The sequence below is a fragment of the Oncorhynchus nerka genome, linkage group LG13 (genome assembly GCF_034236695.1).
Source record: "Oncorhynchus nerka isolate Pitt River linkage group LG13, Oner_Uvic_2.0, whole genome shotgun sequence".
Taxonomy (NCBI): domain Eukaryota; kingdom Metazoa; phylum Chordata; class Actinopteri; order Salmoniformes; family Salmonidae; genus Oncorhynchus; species Oncorhynchus nerka.
The window spans coordinates 97182724-97205491 of NC_088408.1; the positions used below are offsets into that span (position 1 = coordinate 97182724).

At 41.8% G+C, this 22768-nt stretch overlaps 1 protein-coding gene across 2 annotated transcripts in view; it reads left to right on the plus strand.

Annotated features, from left to right (window-relative positions):
- Positions 1-22540, plus strand: part of LOC115124246 (anthrax toxin receptor 2-like) — a 218934-nt gene extending 196394 nt beyond the window's left edge. The window contains exons 16-17 of one of the 2 annotated variants that reach the window (XM_065026883.1): positions 21526-21576; positions 22137-22540. In XM_065026883.1, the coding sequence (XP_064882955.1) occupies positions 21526-21534 (9 nt within the window). In that variant the 3' untranslated portion in view covers positions 21535-21576; positions 22137-22540. Of the gene's footprint in view, positions 1-16796; positions 19838-21525; positions 21577-22136 lie in introns of those variants that run through there. The other variant, XM_065026882.1, reaches the window with a different exon arrangement.
- Positions 22541-22768: the final 228 nt, after the last annotated feature.

The following is a 22768-nucleotide window of genomic DNA, read 5'->3' on the forward strand; positions in this document are numbered from 1 at the left end:
ATAACATCATGATAGAACCATATCCAGGTGATGTAGAGATATAACATCATGATAGAACCATCTCCATCTCCAGGTGATGGTAGAGATATAACATCATGATAGAACCATCTCCAGGTGATGTAGAGATATAACATCATGGTAGAACCATCTCCATCTCCAGGTGATGTAGAGATATAACATCATGGTAGAACCATCTCCATCTCCAGGTGATGTAGAGATATAACATCATGGTAGAACCATCTCCATATCCAGGTGATGTAGAGATATAACATCATGGTAGAACCATCTCCATCTCCAGGTGATGTAGAGATATAACATCATGGTAGAACCATCTCCATCTCCAGGTGATGTAGAGATATAACATCATGGTAGAACCATCTCCAGGTGATGTAGAGATATAACATCATGGTAGAACCATCTCCATCTCCAGGTGATGTAGAGATATAACATCATGGTAGAACCATCTCCAGGTGATGTAGAGATATAACATCATGATAGAACCATCTCCATCTCAGGTGATGTAGAGATATAACATCATGGTAGAACCATCTCCAGGTGATGTAGAGATATAACATCATGATAGAACCATCTCCAGGTGATGTAGAGATATAACATCATGGTAGAACCATCTCCAGGTGATGTAGAGATATAACATCATGATAGAACCATCTCCAGGTGATGTAGAGATATAACATCATGATAGAACCATCTCCAGGTGATGTAGAGATATAACATCATGATAGAACCATCTCCAGGTGATGTAGAGATATAACATCATGATAGAACCATCTCCATCTCCAGGTGATGTAGAGATATAACATCATGATAGAACCATCTCCAGGTGATGTAGAGATATAACATCATGATAGAACCATCTCCATCTCCAGGTGATGTAGAGATATAACATCATGATAGAACCATCTCCATCTCCAGGTGATGTAGAGATATAACATCATGGTAGAACCATCTCCATCTCCAGGTGATGTAGAGATATAACATCATGGTAGAACCATCTCCAGGTGATGTAGAGATATAACATCATGGTAGAACCATCTCCATCTCCAGGTGATGTAGAGATATAACATCATGGTAGAACCATCTCCAGGTGATGTAGAGATATAACATCATGGTAGAACCATCTCCATATCCAGGTGATGTAGAGATATAACATCATGGTAGAACCATCTCCATCTCCAGGTGATGTAGAGATATAACATCATGGTAGAACCATCTCCATCTCCAGGTGATGTAGAGATATAACATCATGGTAGAACCATCTCCATCTCCAGGTGATGTAGAGATATAACATCATGGTAGAACCATCTCCATCTCCAGGTGATGTAGAGATATAACATCATGGTAGAACCATCTCCATCTCCAGGTGATGTAGAGATATAACATCATGGTAGAACCATCTCCAGGTGATGTAGAGATATAACATCATGATAGAACCATCTCCAGGTGATGTAGAGATATAACATCATGGTAGAACCATCTCCATATCCAGGTGATGTAGAGATATAACATCATGATAGAACCATATCCAGGTGATGTAGAGATATAACATCATGATAGAACCATCTCCATCTCCAGGTGATGGTAGAGATATAACATCATGATAGAACCATCTCCATCTCCAGGTGATGTAGAGATATAACATCATGATAGAACCATCTCCATCTCCAGGTGATGTAGAGATATAACATCATGGTAGAACCATATCCATCTCCAGGTGATGTAGAGATATAACATCATGGTAGAACCATCTCCATCTCCAGGTGATGTAGAGATATAACATCATGGTAGAACCATCTCCAGGTGATGTAGAGATATAACATCATGGTAGAACCATCTCCATATCCAGGTGATGTAGAGATATAACATCATGGTAGAACCATCTCCAGGTGATGTAGAGATATAACATCATGGTAGAACCATCTCCATCTCCAGGTGATGTAGAGATATAACATCATGGTAGAACCATCTCCATCTCCAGGTGATGTAGAGATATAACATCATGGTAGAACCATCTCCAGGTGATGTAGAGATATAACATCATGGTAGAACCATCTCCAGGTGATGGTAGAGATATAACATCATGATAGAACCATCTCCATATCCAGGTGATGTAAAGATATAACATCATGGTAGAACCATCTCCATCTCCAGGTGATGTAGAGATATAACATCATGGTAGAACCATCTCCATCTCCAGGTGATGTAGAGATATAACATCATGGTAGAACCATCTCCATCTCCAGGTGATGTAGAGATATAACATCATGGTAGAACCATCTCCAGGTGATGTAGAGATATAACATCATGGTAGAACCATCTCCAAGTGATGTAGAGATATAACATCATGGTAGAACCATCTCCATCTCTAGGTGATGTAGAGATATAACATCATGGTAGAACCATCTCCATCTCCAGGTGATGTAGAGATATAAGATCATGGTAGAACCATCTCCAGGTGATATAGAGATATAACATCATGGTAGAACCATCTCCATCTCTAGGTGATGTAGAGATATAACATCATGATAGAACCATCTCCAGGTGATGTAGAGATATAACATCATGGTAGAACCATCTCCAGGTGATGTAGAGATATAACATCATGGTAGAACCATCTCCATCTCCAGGTGATGTAGAGATATAACATCATGGTAGAACCATCTCCAGGTGATGTAGAGATATAACATCATGGTAGAACCATCTCCATCTCCAGGTGATGTAGAGATATAACATCATGGTAGAACCATCTCCAGGTGATGTAGAGATATAACATCATGATAGAACCATCTCCATCTCCAGGTGATGTAGAGATATAACATCATGGTAGAACCATCTCCATCTCCAGGTGATGTAGAGATATAACATCATGGTAGAACCATCTCCATCTCTAGGTGATGTAGAGATATAACATCATGGTAGAACCATCTCCAGGTGATGGTAGAGATATAACATCATGATAGAACCATATCCAGGTGATGTAGAGATATAACATCATGGTAGAACCATCTCCATATCCAGGTGATGTAGAGATATAACATCATGGTAGAACCATCTCCAGGTGATGTAGAGATATAACATCATGGTAGAACCATCTCCATCTCCAGGTGATGTAGAGATATAACATCATGGTAGAACCATCTCCATCTCCAGGTGATGTAGATATATAACATCATGGTAGAACCATCTCCATCTCCAGGTGATGTAGAGATATAACATCATGGTAGAACCATCTCCATCTCCAGGTGATGTAGAGATATAACATCATGATAGAACCATCTCCAGGTGATGTAGAGATATAACATCATGGTAGAACCATCTCCAGGTGATATAGAGATATAACATCATGATAGAACCATCTCCATCTCCAGGTGATGTAGAGATATAACATCATGGTAGAACCATCTCCAGGTGATGTAGAGATATAACATCATGGTAGAACCATCTCCATCTCCAGGTGATGTAGAGATATAACATCATGGTAGAACCATCTCCAGGTGATGTAGAGATATAACATCATGGTAGAACCATCTCCAGGTGATGTAGACATATAACATCATGGTAGAACCATCTCCAGGTGATGTAGAGATATAACATCATGGTAGATCCATCTCCAGGTGATATAGAGATATAACATCATGGTAGAACCATCTCCAGGTGATGTAGAGATATAACATCATGGTAGAACCATCTCCATCTCCAGGTGATGTAGAGATATAACATCATGATAGAACCATATCCAGGTGATGTAGAGATATAACATCATGGTAGAACCATCTCCAGGTGATGTAGAGATATAACATCATGATAGAACCATATCCATCTCCAGGTGATGTAGATATATAACATCATGGTAGAACCATCTCCAGGTGATGTAGAGATATAACATCATGGTAGAACCATCTCCATCTCCAGGTGATGTAGAGATATAACATCATGGTAGAACCATCTCCATCTCCAGGTGATGTAGAGATATAACATCATGATAGAACCATCTCCATCTCCAGGTGATGTAGAGATATAACATCATGGTAGAACCATCTCCAGGTGATGTAGATATAACATCATAACATCATGATGTAGATACCATCCATCTCAGGTGATGTAGAGATATAACATCATGGTAGAACCATCTCCAGGTGATGTAGAGATATAACATCATGGTAGAACCATCTCCAGGTGATGTAGAGATATAACATCATGGTAGAACCATCTCCATCTCCAGGTGATGTAGAGATATAACATCATGATAGAACCATCTCCAGGTGATGTAGAGATATAACATCATGGTAGAACCATCTCCAGGTGATGTAGAGATATAACATCATGGTAGAACCATCTCCAGGTGATGTAGAGATATAACATCATGGTAGAACCATATCCAGGTGATGTAGAGATATAACATCATGGTAGAACCATCTCCATCTCCAGGTGATGTAGAGATATAACATCATGGTAGAACCATCTCCATCTCCAGGTGATATAGAGATATAACATCATGGTAGAACCATATCCATCTCCAGTTGATGTAGAGATATAACATCATGGTAGAACCATCTCCATCTCCAGGTGATGTAGAGATATAACATCATGGTAGAACCATATCCAGGCTCCAGGTGATGTAGAGATATAACATCATGATAGAACCATCTCCATCTCCAGTTGATGTAGAGATATAACATCATGGTAGAACCATCTCCATCTCCAGGTGATGTAGAGATATAACATCATGGTAGAACCATATCCAGGCTCCAGGTGATGTAGAGATATAACATCATGATAGAACCATCTCCAGGCCTTTTACACTAGATTAAAAGGGAGGCTGTTGTTTCTTGACTCCAATTGTGAGAAGTAGGTTAACGTGAGTTGAACTGGGAAGACATGGGCTTGGCAGAGGAACACACACACACATAAACACAATCTTGAATTACAGATATAAAAAAAAAAATTAAAAGTATTTTATAAACCCTACATTGTATTTCATCTGTTGAGATTAGTTTACTTAAATAGAGTTTATAATGAAAGGAAATAAATGGGTTCCTTTGTGCTTTCAGTCCAGTGAGATGATTTGATAGATGTTATCAGATACATATCTGGTTATAGATATCTACATATCAACAAAGAGATTCCGTTCCAACTGAGAAATTAAACCGTTATTACCAGTGCAATTAACTCTATTGTGTCTGTGATTGCTGCTAATTACCAGATGAATTATTTTGTTTTACCTGCCTCTTGATTCTAGTTAATCTTGTCATCTGTATTTGTTTGACAATGTGGCATGGTTTTAGCAATACATGTTGGAACATCATTAGCATTGAAATTGTTCAAGAAATGCATTTTGAATCATTTGTTGATGAACAATTTGTTAAACACGAAATTAGATATTTTATTTATTTAGATAATTGCATGTTAAGGGGTTTACAGTATCAACGATTGATCGTCTTGTATCAAACACGAGGTGTTCCCAAGCATTTTGGGGACAAAATTAACAATTATATTCTCAATTGTTAACAAAATAAGGGGGGTATAAACATGAATATTCATAACACAATTAACAATTCAAACACGAAAACCATCCGTGAAAAAAAAATATAATATCACCACCAAAACAGGAACACAAAGTCAACCTTGGAGAAAATATGAACTTGTGATTGGTCCTTTGCTTCTATGAAAAAAAATCTATGAATCTTATCAAAAGATCCAAAATCTGTAAAACTGAAGACCTACTTTGTCAACCTCTAAACTAACCCGTAACGTTAGTTAGTTTCACATCAACCCTGTACAGTTCTACATTCTACATTAGCTCCAGCCCTGCTTCCTATCTGAACCTCTACATTGAGGTTGTAATGGCTACAGCCCTGCTTCCTATCTGAACCTCTACATTGAGGTTGTAATGGCTACAGCCCTGCTTCCTATCTGAACCTCTACATTGAGGTTGTAATGGCTACAGCCCTGCTTCCTATCTGAACCTCTACATTGAGGTTGTAATGGCTCCAGCCCTGCTTCCTATCTGAACCTCTACATTGAGGTTGTAATGGCTACAGCCCTGCTTCCTATCTGAACCTCTACATTGAGGTTGTAATGGCTACAGCCCTGCTTCCTATCTGAACCTCTACATTGAGGTTGTAATGGCTACAGCCCTGCTTCCTATCTGAACCTCTACATTGAGGTTGTAATGGCTACAGCCCTGCTTCCTATCTGGAACTCTACATTGAGGTTGTAATGGCTACAGCCCTGCTTCCTATCTGAACCTCTACATTGAGGTTGTAATAGCTACAGCCCTGCTTCCTATCTGAACCTCTACATTGAGGTTGTAATAGCTACAGCCCTGCTTCCTATCTGAACCTCTACATTGAGGTTGTAATAGCTACAGCCCTGCTTCCTATCTGAACCTCTACATTGAGGTTGTAATGGCTCCAGCCCTGCTTCCTATCTGAACCTCTACATTGAGGTTGTAATGGCTACAGCCCTGCATCCTTTTGTCAGCAATTTATGTTATTCTTCAATAACACAAACTCCAAAGCAAATCGGGGGAAGAAAAATAGGTTTATTTGAGAAGGACAAATTCAGATGTTATGCTGGGATGTAAGATGTTCAGTCTCCCCTGTCCTCAGCTTTTCTCAACTGAACAAAGGAACAGGATGCCACTTATACCCCCCCCCCCCCACACACTTTAGCCTGGGTTTGACCAATCAGAAATCCTTGCAGTACCACTGGGTCAATGGCCAAATAACAAGTATCCTGCTCCAGACTCAATGTACAGAACGTAGGACACGTAGCTCTGAGTTCAGGACTGACATTCCACATTCTAAACAGCTGTTGAACTGAAAACCCTACTCCTATTTACAATACGCTATTGACCATTTAGTAATCTAGTTTTTAGTCCTCTCATCCTCTGCATTGTGTATTTATCTACAAAATATTCTTAAACTTCTTTTCACCTCAACATTGAGGTTGTGGCTACAGATCTGCCTTCCTTCTTAAACCTCTACATTGAGGTTGTTGTGGCTACAGCCCTACTTCCTTCCTAAACCGTGTTACCCTTTGACCTGTGTTTGGGCTGTGTTCCAGAGCCATTTCTCCCTGCATTAGCCTCATCAGGGACTTAATATGTGCCACCCCATGGGGGGGCAACCGCCCTGGCACGTGCCCCGCCATGCAGCACAGTGGCAGTCACACACACACACACAGTGTCTCCACCTCACACGTGCCGCATTGTCTTGACAGCTCACTCCAATTACGGGGCCTCCCTGTCCTGTCACATGTACCGCGGCGCCTCTTCCCTCAGCTCAGATTGCATGTGACCCTCATCCAGCACCACTGGAGGAACGCTGGCTCTCTGTTGGAGGGAACAGGGAATGGGCTCACACACACGCACTTGTGAGCACCCATAGGCTCACAGATACACACAAGTGTATAGGCATACACATACACACACTCACTCTCTTTCTCTCTTTCTCTGTCTCTTTCTCTAACTCTCTCTCTTTCTCTCTCTCTCTCTCTTTCTCTGTCTCTCTCTTTCTCTGTCTCTCTTCTCTGTCTCGATCTCTCTCTCTCTCTCTCTTCTCTCTCTCTCTCTCTCTCTCTCTCTCTCTCTTTCTCTGTCTCTCTCTCTTTCTCTGTCTCTCTTCTCTGTCTCAATCTCTCTCTCTTGATCTCTCTATATCTCTCTCTCTCTCTTTCTCTGTCTCAATCTCTCTCTCTCTCTCTCTCTCTTTCTCTCTCACTCTTTCTCTCTCTTTCTCTCTTTCTCTCTCACTACTTTGTGTGTTCATTAAATTCACTCACAGTTAGACATTTGTGTGGAAACACCCATAGCCGTAGGAAGATGATGGAAACATCATTTGACCCCCAAAACAGATGAGGAAAACATTCCATATGCATGTTTTTATTTTCTTCTTCTTGACATATCAACATTATGCAAATCAGTTGGGTCTTGCTGGTGGTTGGGGGGTTGGTGTTCGGGGTTACACTGGAAGGCTTTATGTCAGCGTATGGTTTTGGTGTATCTCTCAGTCTCTGGGTCTGTGGAGGGGGGGGGGGGGGGTGGAGGGGGGAATTAAAACAGTACAGATGAGCCTACTGGGCCTGTCTGTGTGTGTTGAATGTTCATCTGCAGGGTCAGGACAAAGGAAAGGGAAACGTCATCCTGATAGGAAGGACGGAGACTGTTTAGTTCGCTCTGTCTATGACCAGGGTTTTCCTAAACGTTGTCATGCAAGGTAGCATTATACCCATGTCTTTGGGAATCTGATCACGCCTCATGTTTTCCCTTACCAACTGCTTATTGAACCCATCACAAGCAGCTTGGTCACGTTCTCTGTAGTGCTAGATTAAAACGAGTTACATAGTAATGCTATACAAGTCAAAGTAGTAGTAGTAGTAGTGTGCGTGATTCAGAGCGAGTATTTGAACACCACGTTCACGGTCACAGTTACAAGCAGAGCCAGTTTCCTAACTGAGAGATGGGTTGGGAATCAATCCCTGTTGTTTCGTGAATTGGCATGTTCTTTTATTCTTCATACACTCCAGTGTGTCGCTAGTCGCTAGCTACCCAAGGACCAATCCCACCATCCCAGCTCCATCTGATCCTCTTGGTATGCTTCCAGTTAGACCCACACCACTTCTCCACTCCTCCCCTTCTCCTATGATTATTTCATCATTCTAAATTCTTAATGCTGGGGTGCTGTGGATTGGAATTAAAATTGGTAGAGCTGGGAGCCGGCTTGGGTTAGACTGGGTGTAGAGACATACATAACCACTAGAGCTATTTGGCCGAGGCGTGGCGTGGCTCAGTCCCGGTGCCTCAGTTGGCTTCCTCTCTTCCATTAGTACCATCTGTGCCTTTCTGCTACCCAGAGCTCTTAGCTGGCAATGATGTGCACTTTACTTTGACTGACTTAAAACCAGGGGAGAGGGGGGAAAGAGACGGCGAGCAGGCGGGATGGGAGACATGGTGGGGCAGGAAACAGCTGGAGGAAGCTGCTGTGGCTTTATACAACGTACGCTTCTGTAGGCTTCATGAGAATTAAGTTTATCCTCGGACCGACGAACAGGCAGCGCTGTTTGTTGGATGTTGCATTTGTTTTTTTTAGCGGTAAATCTTGTACGCGCGAACAAACAAAATGAGTGTCTGACCTCATAGCCTTTTGGACAAACAATCACGGAAATACCGTTTGAAATCTGATGGGGCAAGATGACCCCGGACATTAATGTCATCGTGCTGAGTCATGTGGCCAATCATGTGCCTGTTTGTAACCTTTATATGGGGCTTTTTTTCAATCCAACGGTCCCCTTTTTTATTGTTTTATGTCAGACCGTCCTTAGACAATTACTTATATTTTTGGAGACATGCTCTTTTCTGGATAAGGCCTAAAATACAGGACACGATCTTGCTATGTCCTGAAACCAAAGGCCCAGTGCAGTCCAAAAACATGATTTTCCTGCGTTTCATATATAATACACACTATGAGGTTGGAATAATCAGCACCATGTTTAAATCAATGCACACATCTTCTAACATCTAATGTGTGTGTCCCAAATGGCGCCCTTTTTCTATACAGGCCCTGGTCAAAAGTAGTGCACTATAAATGAAGTAAGGTTCAATGCTCAGATCTAACGCTAGCATTCCTCCACTGTACGTGTCGGTCTCTTAAGAAGCTGTACTGATACCTCACAGCTGCCATTGACTAGACAGGATTCCCAGTTTGATTAGGGAGCTGAACTGATACCTCACAGCTGCCATTGACTAGACAGGATTCCCAGTTTGATTAGGGAGCTGAACTGATACCTCACAGCTGCCATTGACTAGACACGATTCCCAGTTTGATTAGGGAGCTGAACTGATACCTCACAGCTGCCATTGACTAGACAGGATTCCCAGTTTGATTAGGGAGCTGAACTGATACCTCACAGCTGCCATTGACTAGACAGGATTCCCAGTTTGATTAGGGAGCTGAACTGATACCTCACAGCTGCCATTGACTAGACAGGATTCCCAGTTTGATTAGGGAGCTGAACTGATACCTCACAGCTGCCATTGACTAGACAGGATTCCCAGTTTGATTAGGGAGCTGTACTGATACCTCACAGCTGCCAGGGACTAGACAGGATTCCCAGTTTGATTAGGGAGCTGTACTGATACCTCACAGCTGCCATTGACTAGACAGGATTCCCAGTTTGATTAGGGAGCTGTACTGATACCTCACAGCTGCCAGGGACTAGACAGGATTCCCAGTTTGATTAGGGAGCTGTACTGATACCTCACAGCTGCCATTGACTAGACAGGATTCCCAGTTTGATTAGGTTGAAAAACGAAGATGTAAAAATGGAGCTGCAGTTCTACCCTAATGTCCGTTGGGGCCTTCTACCCTAATGTCCTTTGGGGCCTTCTACCCTAATGTCCGTTGGGGCCTTCTACCCTAATGTCCGTTGGGGCCTTCTACCCTAATGTCCGTTGGGGCCTTCTACCCTAATGTCCGTTGGGGCCTTCTACCCTAATGTCCGTTGGGGCCTTCTCCCCTAATGTCCTTTGGGGCTTTCTACCCTAATGTCCATTGGGGCTTTCTACCCTAATGTCCGTTGGGGCCTTCTACCCTAATGTCCATTGGGGCTTTCTACCCTAATGTCCATTGGGGCTTTGTACCCTATTGTCCTTTGGGGCTTTCTCTCCCAGTGTCTTTTGGGGCTTTCTACCCTATTGACCTTTGGGGCTTTCTACCCTATTGACCTTTGGGGCTTACCAGAAATCTGTTTCTGGTAACACTCTCTTGTTGGTGGTGGAGACACTGATGTTTACTTACTTCCATGTACCTACTGCTTGTATACGAGGCAAAATGGCGTGATCGTCAGTGAGCTTAATGTTGTTGGCTGTAGCCCTAGTGGCTCTAATTTCCCTACAGGACAGATGGCAGTGTAGTGTGTACGTGCGTGTGTGTTTCGGTGTTGTGTGTGCGCCGGCGAGGGACTGTGTGGACCGATGAGGGCCTTGAGTGTGGACGGGAGGTAGTGTTGCTCAATCTCTGGCACTGCTGCCATCCCCTTGCAGCTGCGCTTTTCCCCCAGCCTCCCTCCGTTTTCAACTTCTTCATTTGTTCAATATGTAGCTAGTCGATAGGGGATAAAACGAGAAGAATAACTGTTCATTTAATATGAGGGTTTTGGATAGGGGAAGAAGTTTAACTGTAGAACTGTTCTTTAATTATTATATTTAAGTTTCAGCCACTCATTTAATTGAGTCTTGTAACTTCATAGATATAAGTGGTGGCTAAAAGCCAAAGGACACATTGTAGCTTTTACAGTCTCTCATTTCCTTCCAAACAAATATTTTACAACCCGTAATTATTGTTTACTATATCAAATTTCAAATAAAACATTTTATGCAAGTTATATTGAGACATTTTATTCAAACATAAGAACCACGAAAGGTCGTAGTCTGCCTAGTTCCAATGGTCCATGTTATAAACTCCCTCAGCAGTGTTCTTGCCAGGGATTTCCTATTACAGATGCACCTTGTTTTATAGGTCTCCCTCATGCAGAAACTGTAGAAACTGGACAGGGTAAGACAGATCCTTGTAGTGTTGTTGGGGGAATCAAGCCGTTCAGAGACAGATGAGATACAAAATCACTCACAAACATGGACTTCTGGAGCCTTGCCCAAGAACCAGCCCAAACTCTGATCGACAAACATGTTCTTGTTCTCCGAAGTCTGGCTGCAGACCTCTGTAGCTCCAGACAACATGGTGGAGCAGAGACTCCAAAACCTCTACCAAGATGGTTTGACATCGCCAGGCCAAAGCTATGGGCAGATAAGCCAAGAGGTGTACGTACACACAGGGTGACATGTTGTCAGGTCAAATATTTGGAGATTTGTTGCCAAAAACATCTGTTTCGTCCACTAGGAATACTTAACACAGCACTTGTTTTAGAACATCTTGGGAATACTGCAGATTGTGAATGTGATTAAAGTTGAGTTTTCTGCTTATACTTACTGAAAACCTTAGCTTAAACTCTCTCGAATGGCATCTGCCTCTTGGTCATTGTAGGAAGGCGAGGTTTCAAAATGAATCATGGTGCAAGAATGACTGAGAAGTGAGTAATTTTGGCAGCATCTTTCTCCACATTTGGTGCTGTCCAAATGACATGCATTGTCTGATGCAAGGGTGTGTTCAAAACAACACCGGTGAGGGATTGCCTCAATCAGGCTTTCTTTCCAACTCTGTGGTTCATACTGCCTTTTCATTGTATAGATCAATTGCCTCAATCAGGCTTTCTTTCCAACTCTGTGGTTCATACTGCCTTTTCATTGTATAGATACATTGCCTCAATCAGGCTTTATTTCCAACTCTGTGGTTCATACTGCCTTTTCATTGTATAGATCAATTGCCTCAATCAGGCTTTCTTTCCAACTCTGTGGTTCATACTGCCTTTTCATTGTATAGATCAATTGCCTCAATCAGGCTTTCTTTCCAACTCTGTGGTTCATACTGCCTTTTCATTGTATAGATACATGACAGAACACTTCATATCATAAAACTGAATAAGTATCTCAAACCTGTAAATACCATTTTCTATTGTACAGTATTTCTACATGAACACAACCATATTGTATTGCAGTGCGAAGTGCAGTCGGATACGCTATGCTAACGCCTCCATCCGCATCTCTGTAGCAGATCTGAAGTGTAGAAAGTTAACTTCTCAATATCTCCCAATGTGTTTCAGTCCGAACCTAATGGAGGGTTTTTTATTTGGTACCTATTTATCACCAGACAGTAGCTTACAGCTCTCTCTCTACTTCTCTCTCTCCTACTACAAGGAGAGAGAAAACACCCCCTGCCTGTACCCCTTTGTCTCTTCACTTCTCAACCTCCCCACCTCTGACGTCTACTCATCTATCCTTCCTTCATCCAGTCAGTCGTCCATCCATCCGTCTGATTAAATTCCTCTGACATCCCATGCTGACATGTAGACTTTTCTATTGTTCCCGCTCTCTGTAGTCTGGCGAGCGACACACACACAGGTGGGCAGTGCCCATCACCATCGCTCCCTGTGTGTGTGTGTGTGTGTGTGTGTGTGTGTGTGTGTGTGTGTGTGTGTGTGTGTGTGGGTGTGTGTGTGTGTGTGTGTGTGCATCTGAAACCTGGCCCAGTTACAGTAGATTACACACTGCCAAGTCAGAGCTCAATGGACCGTGAACATGATCAGGGGAGCTGGAATGCAGGCCCAGTTAGCCAGCTCCAGTTGGCCAGCTCCAGCATTATCCTCCAACCCCAGTTAGCCAGCTCCAGCACTATCCTCCAACCCCAGTTAGCTAGCACTATCCTCCAACCCCAGTTAGCCAGCTCCAGTACTATCCTCCAGCCCCAGTTAGCCAGCTCCAGTACTATCCTCCAGCCCCAGTTAGCCAGCTCCAGTACTATCCTCCAGCCCCAGTTAGCCAGCTCCAGTACTACCTTCCAGCCCCAGTTAGACAGCTCCAGTACTATCCTCCAACCCCAGTTAGCCAGCTCCAGTACTATCATCCAGCCCCAGTTAGCCAGCTCCAGTACTATCCTCCAGCCCCAGTTAGCCAGCTCCAGTACTATCCTCCAGCCCCAGTTAGCCAGCTCCAGTACTATCCTCCAGCCCCAGTTAGCCAGCTCCAGCAATATCCTCCAGCCCCAGTTAGCCAGCTCCGGGCCCTCCAGAGCCCCAGCCCCCAGACATAATGCTCCTGCTGGGAAGCAGCTTTTTCAAAGTCCCCCTCTCGTTTTAAACCCCAGAAAATCCAGTGAACTTAGCTGCTCTGGTGTCTGCGGCCAAAACAGCATCTGATGTGCCTTATTTGTTGACTGTGTGAGATTAGGCACAGAGGGTCGACGCAAAGTCCACACTATGCGTGCATACACACACACACAAACACACACACACGATTTCAAGAGAGGAAAACAAGAATTCTCTCTTTTGTCCAAAGCCCAGTTCTAGTCCAAACAAATTTTAGCAAGCACAGCCCGTGTGTGGAACCGCTAACTGTTGTGGCTATCCCCCCCCCCCCCCTCCCCCCCGCAACATTGAACCATTTCAACAACCACCATAATGTCTGTTGGACTCACCAGTGGAGGAGGACTACAATGGGCTCTGATCTTTGATCAGATTTGGATGCAGTTTTTGGATGCTCACATCATCTCAGCCATTGCATTGGCATCCACACGGTTAGTGCATCCAATATGTCAGGGTTGTGCTTTTGTCTCTGTGAGTGTGTGAGTGTGTGTGTGTGTGGGGAGGGGTTGCGAGAGGGAGGGGGGGGGGGGGGGAGAAAACTAATGGAAGGGAGAGAGAGAGAGAGTGAGGGACGGAGGGAGGGCAGGGCACAGTGTCAGGGTTGTGCTTCAGTCTCTGGGTGTGGGAGAGTGGCAGTGGTGGTGGGAGGTTGGGGAGGGGACGAGTGTTCTTGGCTTGGCCGCTGTCTGTATATTAGTTGTACTAGGGCTCCCTCTTGGTGCCAGTGAGAGCTGGAGCTATACCACAGCACTGTTTCCCCTGCCAGCAGTAAGGCTGGCTGAGACAGCTGCTCAACTGGGCCTCCTGTGGTCCACAACAGGATTGGGGTCAATTCCAATTTTATTTAACCTTTATTTTTATCAGGAAGTCATACAGGGAGTCATTCAGAACAACTGAAATGACAGAAATGCACATGTCAAAACAGAAATACAGAAAGGAAACGCGGTCTTACAAAAACCAACTCATTCTTCATTAATAAGGTTCTCAATCAGCTTTCTGAATTGCCCTAGAGAGGCACCAGAACATCCTAGAGAGGCACCAGAACATCCTAGAGAGGCACCAGAACATCCTAGAGACGCACCAGAACATCCTAGAGAGGCACCAGAACATCCTAGAGAGGCACCATAACATCCTAGAGAGGCACCAGAACCTCCTAGAGAGGCACCAGAACATCCTAGAGAGGCACCAGAACCTCCTAGAGAGGCACCAGAACATCCTAGAGAGGCACCAGAACATCCTAGAGAGGCACCAGAACATCCTAGAGAGGCACCAGAACCTCCTAGAGAGGCACCTGAACATCCTAGAGAGGCACCAGAACATCCTAGAGAGGCACCAGAACATCCTAGAGAGGCACCAGAACATCACTTTTAAGAACATTTTGAAGATTGTTCCACAAATAAGGTGCAAGAAAACAGAAAGCTGATTTAGTACACAGAAATTACAATTCTACTGTTGAACATCTATCTATTAAAAATATATTTTCAAAGAATAGAAGTTATTATTTCAAACTATTTCAATTCAAATCACTGAGTGACTTTAATTAGAATTGACCCCAGCCCCCATGTTACCCCATGCTGCCTTATACAGGACCCTGGTGAGTGGGATGAGACCACCACCGTCAGGGGTCTACTTTGAGATGGTGTAGTAGTGGTGGCCATGTTGGTGGTATGTGCTGTAAAGCATTAACACTATAGTAGTAAATAGAGGAAGAGTTGTGAGAGTGAGTCCTCATGTTGTGCATTAATGCATATTGTTACAACAGTTTTGCAATGTGGAACAAGATGTTATTTACTTGTACAGTACACTATCTATCACTTGAATATTTGACATAGGCAATAGCATAAGTCATTCTTCTAAACATATATATCAATGTAAGAAATATATCATTTGTAATGTTACTGATAGGTGAAATTATACAAGTTTCCAGTGAATTTGATTTAGTACGTTTTAACATTTTATATATATAGATATATATTAAAAAATATATACAATTAAAGACTTTATATGTATATATATATATATATATATATATATATACTAACATTTAAAAAAATATATAAAAATTCAGTTTCTGATGAAAGTCTTTAATTGTATATATTTTTTTATTTGTAGCAGAAAAATCTACAAATGTGTTGTAGACCTGGAAATGTATCAACATATTAAATATTTAACCGTGTTGCTATGCTACAGTAATTAGATTTACTTTAAAAATATTTAACTGTGTTGCTATGCTACAGTAATTAGATTTACTTTAAAAGTATTTATCTGTGTTGCTATGCTACAGTAATTAGATTTACTTTAAAAGTATTTAACTGTGTTGCTATGCTACAGTAATTATATTTACTTTAAAAGTATTTATCTGTGTTGCTATGCTACAGTAATTATATTTACTTTAAAAGTATTTAACTGTGTTGCTATGCTACAGTAATTATATTTACTTTAAAAGTATTTATCTGTGTTGCTATGCTACAGTAATTATATTTACTTTAAAAGTATTTAACCATGTTGCTATGCTACAGTAATTAGATTATCTTTTAAAGTATTTAACTGTGTTGCTATGCTACAGTAATTATATTTACTTTAAAAGTATTTAACCATGTTGCTATGCTACAGTAATTAGATTTACTGTAAAAATATTTAACTGTGTTGCTATGCTACAGTAATTAGATTGAATTTAAAAGTATTTATCTGTGTTGCTATGCTACAGTAATTAGATTGAATTTAAAAGTATTTATCTGTGTTGCTATGCTACAGTAATTAGATTGACTTTAAAAGTATTTATCTGTGTTGCTATGCTACAGTAATTAGATTTACTTTTAAAGTATTTAACTGTGTTGCTATGCTACAGTAATTAGATTTACTTTTAAAATATTACAATTTAATTTAGAATGATATTAACTGAAACAAATATTACAATGATTTAATTTATAAATAACTTTTTTTCAATAGCGATGAATGTATGTCATTTTTGGAGGGATGATATTGATCCAAGACTAATACGATGTATGTGTTTCTCTTTTCAGGGGAGGTGTATTAATTTCAACCGAGTGCAGAACCGTTAGAAGACCAACACAAAGACGAACATCTTCAACATTCAAATATGTGTTTTGAAGACCTAATATCCAAGAAGACTAGAAGTATCCAAAACCACTATTCATTTTCTTGTCTCAGTATCGTGCTCAAGGTGGAATCTCTTTCTCCATGATGTCTCCTGTCATTTCCAAAAGCAGCTTACTCATTAGAACATGTTCCTATTTCCGTCCTTCCATAACAGGGATATAACTTTATAATTTAAACTTCACAAGAGGCCAAAGCCAATAAACAGCGAGGCACAAAACGCGGCCGATCGGATCTGGTTAGCTTTTTTTGTGCTCACTAAAGGCTTAACATATTCTGACCATATTGCGCCTTCTGTGGAAAACCTCATTTCATGGACACAGACGGAAGCTATCTTAAAAAAAGAAACATGCAGAGCGGGTGAGGCTGTGCCGTTAGCATGGCAGGAGCAATACTCCCAGAGGGCCTCGACACACAGTGCACAAGTCCATCGCCTCTTGGCAACATCTCGTCACAAATCCTCTCCAACTCCTCTCCCTCCACTATCGTTTGAAAGATGCCCGGCGGGACCCCCTTTGACTGGAGATCCTGTCATTTTAACACTGAGAAGTGCACACGCATGACAAACTGTGGACAGCCAGGACGCCCTAAGGAATTGGAAGCAGTAGCTAAGACATTGCCCTTTAGTTTTGTGAAGACACCTTTCTTTCATTATGCACTGGGGACAAGGGGAGTTACTAGAGCGTTATCCCACCGCGGGCCGGGCCAGGACAGGACAGACCCTCTGACCAGACCACCACAACTCTCCACTCGGACTACTTCTGAGGGATGGACGCCTGAAGCCCCCGGCATGGTGCTTGGCTGTGTTTCCCCAATGTTTTGATGCAATCTGCTGTATGCTCACTAAGGCGTACAACATCACAACCCATAAACCTGCCAGTCAGTCAGTTGAAGAGTTTTTAAGATAGAGATACAGCTGTCTCCCACTTCACTGCTACCCGTCCCCCTCTGTCTCCAATTCTCCAAGGGCCTCCCTGCCTCTCTCCAGTCTCAGCCCTTTAGCTTCCACAGCAGAGTATCAAAGTTTAATTAAAATAATTAAAGAGAACAGCGAGCAGCAGCCTGTGAAGATTTGATCGTCTTTTTTTTCTTTTTTTTTTTTTTTTAGCCCTTTTGACATTGAATGACCTATAACTGTACGTGCATTATTTGGAGAGAAAGAGGCCATCCCATCCTGTCTCCTTGGCGACGGTTTGGTGCACCCTGGCTGTCCGAAACCCAAACGCAAAACCAAGGCAACGGATGCGACGGACGGATAAGTATTGTTCATTTGCAGAAATTATGTTGCCAAGCCTCGCACGTGTCGACCCCACCTCCAAAAAAAGCGGTAGTATATATGTATATATATATATATATATATATTTGTTGTAGATTTCTCAAGAGCGCTGTCATGACACCAATCCCAAAATGATGTCAGGGAGAGGGGAGCATTGTGGGGGAGGAAAGGCAGCAGCTGAATAGAAAAGGCTCCAACGATCCAGTCACTTTGGATACAGTACTTCAGATGCAAAATGGATATTCGAGTCGAAACCTGACAAAGCGCGCCCGGTTTTGATGGGAACCAGTATAGACAATGACCAGTGGCTGGGTCAGTGGGATGTCTCTGTGCAACCAGGGAAGCTTATCAAATGACACTAAAAATAAGTTCAACAACCATCAGGTTTCAGGGGGAATGGGCCAGGATTTTCACATTTGGTGGGCATGCGTGTGCACGAGACGGGTTGGGCGTGCACAACGTCCTCTCTGACTTAATTATTCCTTTGTTTTGTTATCTGGGTGGACAGGAATGACACTGATGGTCAGATACAATCCTTAGGGAACCGTGATATTATTTTTCATACACATTTTAGTCTCTTGTCTAATCTTCTGCAGAACGTTTTAGTAAGATAATCAGCTTTGTTTAGATGAACTGTAGAAGAGCATATTTAACAGTTTTTTTTAAATATTTTCTTGTTATGTTACATCTGAGAGCACAGAGCTGCTATTAACCCATACTAGTTAGTTATTTACAGGCCAAACACAGCTCTCCATCCTAACAACGCTTCACATTGGCTTCAGGTTCCCTCTCTTTCCCCGTGCCATCTCCAGAATGCTCCACGGCGAGAACACATTTTATACTCTTTATAAATAAAACATATTTATAGTATTGATATTTTAATATGCCCTTTGCCAAATATGCCTTTCCTTAAAAATATATTTATTTGTAATTTTTGTTGCACTTTCTCATTTTGTTTTTGTGCAATTCAATTGCGAGATGCCCAAAATTCATTTTTTTTCCAGCATAGGCTAAAAGTTGGTTTGAATATAGTAATTTTAGTATAAACATTTTAAAACCCAATTATATCATAGTTTTTAATTTCACATATGGAAGGCTGTAAATGATGCATATTTTTAAATGGACATTTTTAGAAAACAAACAACTAATAAAAATGCAAGTGTTAAAGAGTATAATTTATATCAGGATGTTTAATAATTACATTTTGCGATTTTAAAATCACCTCTGGTAGTCGTACCAGAATAATTTAAGTAGTCAATAATAAGCACATTATTCAATGCAATCATGCAGTATTTTTCATTATTTTCCAAAATATTAAAATGATGTTTATTTGTGGTTTAATTGTAGATTGTCTGTCCTCATGGATTATCACTTCAGGACAGGGCTGTACTACGGGCTTTAGATGCAGTACATACCAAGGAAAACAACTGTTCTCCAAACAGGTTTTAGTTGTTGTCTCTGTGCTATATTCATTCATGGGTTGCATATGTTATGTACACTGTATTAGTTTGTTTTGTCGTTTTATACATTAAATCATTTTTAAAAAATGTATTTATCACAAATTCCTGACTACAATCACTTTTTTTTTACGTGACTACAATTACTCATTGTGATGTTGCAGTGATTTGTCATGTGTTGAATTCATTATTAAACCTTCAAGTGGAAACTGGAGCTCCCATTTTTACTCGTTGTTCCTCTGCTATATAGCGAAGACGTGGCCTGATACTATTTGAGTATGAGGGTGCTAAGGGCTATGTTTAATTGGGTCTGTACAGATTTATACGGGCCGACAGGGAATGTGATTAAATGCTGTATGTGGACAGAGACCAGCCTCTCTCCCCTTGTAAAGCTTAACACCAGAGGCACACACACACACACACACACACACACACACACAAAATACTCCCAAGGACCACAACGCCCCAAAGAATAGGTTTTCCATTTAGTAAAAATATGTGCTTCTACACCTTCTGTATTCACAACATTTGTGTGTGTGGGTGTGTGTGTATGTGTGTGGGTGTGTGTGTGTGGGTCTGTGGGTGTGTGTGTGTGGGTCTGTTTAATTATCCTTGTGAGTACCAGAAGTCCCCACAAGAATAGTAAACAAACAAAATTGGACCAATTTTGACCAACAATTTGTTAGTCCCCACAAGGTCAAATGCTATTTTTAGTGGGTTTAGGGTTAAGATTATAATTAGTGTTAAGGGTTAGGAGTTAGGGTTTGTTTTAGGGTTAAGGTTAGGTTTTTGGGTTAGGGTAAGAGTACGGTTTATGGTTAGAGTTAGGGTTAGGAGTTATGGTTTAGGGTTAGGAGTTATGGTTAAGGTTTAGGGTTAGGGGTTATGGTTACGGTTTAGGGTTATGAGTTGGGGTTAAGGTTTAGGGTTACGTGTAAAGGTTAAGTTTAGGGAAAATAGGATTTTGAATGGGACTGAAATGTATGTCCCCACTAGGTTAGCTGTACAAGACTGTGTGTGTGTGTGTGTGTGTGTGTGTGTGTGTGTGTGTGTGTGTGTGTGTGAGAGAGAGAGAGACTGTAATTCTCTAACACTGGGTGATATGAGTACAGTCACACAGTAACTTACGTCTGCAAACGATCTATAGCCCAAGCTGTGGTTTCATCAACAGCCTGTATCACTGTGCTTCCAGTTCCTGTGAAAGTTTCGGTGCCTTCTGTAGATACACACACACACACACAGACACATGCTCACACACACACACACACACACACAGTCTTGTACAGCTAACCTTGTGGGTACATACAGACACAGACACATGCTCACTCACACAGACACATGCTCACACACACACACACACACACACACAGTCTTGTACAGCTAACCTTGTGGGGACATACAGACACATGCTCGCACACACACACACACACAGACGCAGACACATGCTCACACACACACACACAGATGCAGACACATGCTCACACAGACACATGCTCACACACACACACACACAGTCTTGTACAGCTAACCTTGTGGGGACATACAGACACAGACACATGCTCACACACACACACACAGACACATGCTCACACACACACACACACACACACATGCTCGCACACACACACACACACACAGACACATGCTCACACACACACACACATGCTCGCACACACACATGCTCGCACACACACACACACACACACACACAGACGGTATCACTCGACACTAACTAAATCATCAGCAGACATTCATAAACAGCCTAACGTTAAGGGGGCATATTTTCATACGCTTTAACATTAAAAGGCTATATTTTCATATGTTGTTAAATATGAATCTGATCTTTTCATAAACTGCTTCATCAAAAATATCTGCTTAGCTGTCTATTTCCCTGATCCACAGCAACAGTAACCACGGGAAGGATTGAGCTCTAATATGACTGTGCTGCAAAAGGTGAGCTATCAAGTGCTGCTGTATGTCCGTTGGAATCAGTTACTATTGGTCTTGTCCCCTAATATGATCGTCATATATTACAAACTGGGTGGCTCCAGCGCTGAATGCTGATTGGCTGACAGCCGTGGTATATGAGACCGTATACCAATGGGTTTGACAAAACATGTATTTGTCCTGCTCTAATGACGTTGGTAACCAGTTTATAACAGCAGTAAGGCACCTCGGGGGTTTGTGGTATATGGTCAATATATCACGGCTAAGAGCTGTGTCCATCCACGTTGCGTTGTGCGTAAGAACAGCCCTTAGCCGTGGTATATTGGTCATATACCAACACCTCCAAGGGGCTTTATGGCTTAATTATACAGTCTTATGTGTAGAATTATGTGCAACATAACTGTATAGAGCAGTTGCAACTTGAATAGCATACGAACATACTGAGCTCATAACTTTAACAGAGTTCGTGTTTATTTAGATTTTTGTCGATCTGAATCGCTTCCTTCTAAATGACTCAGTTATTCCACTGGTATGGACATCCTGTGTTGATTTCCTCTACCCAACAGGTGTTGTCGTTCCTACGCAAACGGCGGTCATGTCTTTCTTGTCAACACGCTTCCTCCAGACCAGACCAGACCAATCATGTATCTTACAGTCAGAATGAGCCAGAGAGAAGTGACGCGTCCGCCTGCTCCAACCAGTCTGAATGTTGTGTTCAAATGTGAGAGCACAGAGTGTAAGACAGCACTTCTAACAACATACTACAACAAAGGTCCAATTTTGCTCGTAATTTTGTGTTATATATTTTTGAGGTCTAATCAATTTTGAGGACACAAGCTCAAGTAAACAGTACAAATATGATTTTTTTTAAATATGTCATATTTAATATGATGCACTTCCTGTTCAACAACACTGTATGAATAAGGCTTGGAATGACTTATATGCTTGCTAAATATAGTATAATCACATTATAAAATGACTCACTGTAAGATTTCACCCTTGTATGTTTAGTAATGGAGGAAAATCTGCGTTTTTCAAAATGTCTCTCTTGATCAAAACGTCTGCCCTTCGTCCCTGTGAAAGTATCGCAGAGCTCTAGCTTGGCTTCCTGAACTCGTTACAATTAACGAATCATAATAATATTGAAAGTGTTTTTTTTGGGGGGTTTAAAATCTATTCATTATTTTTTAGTTTAATT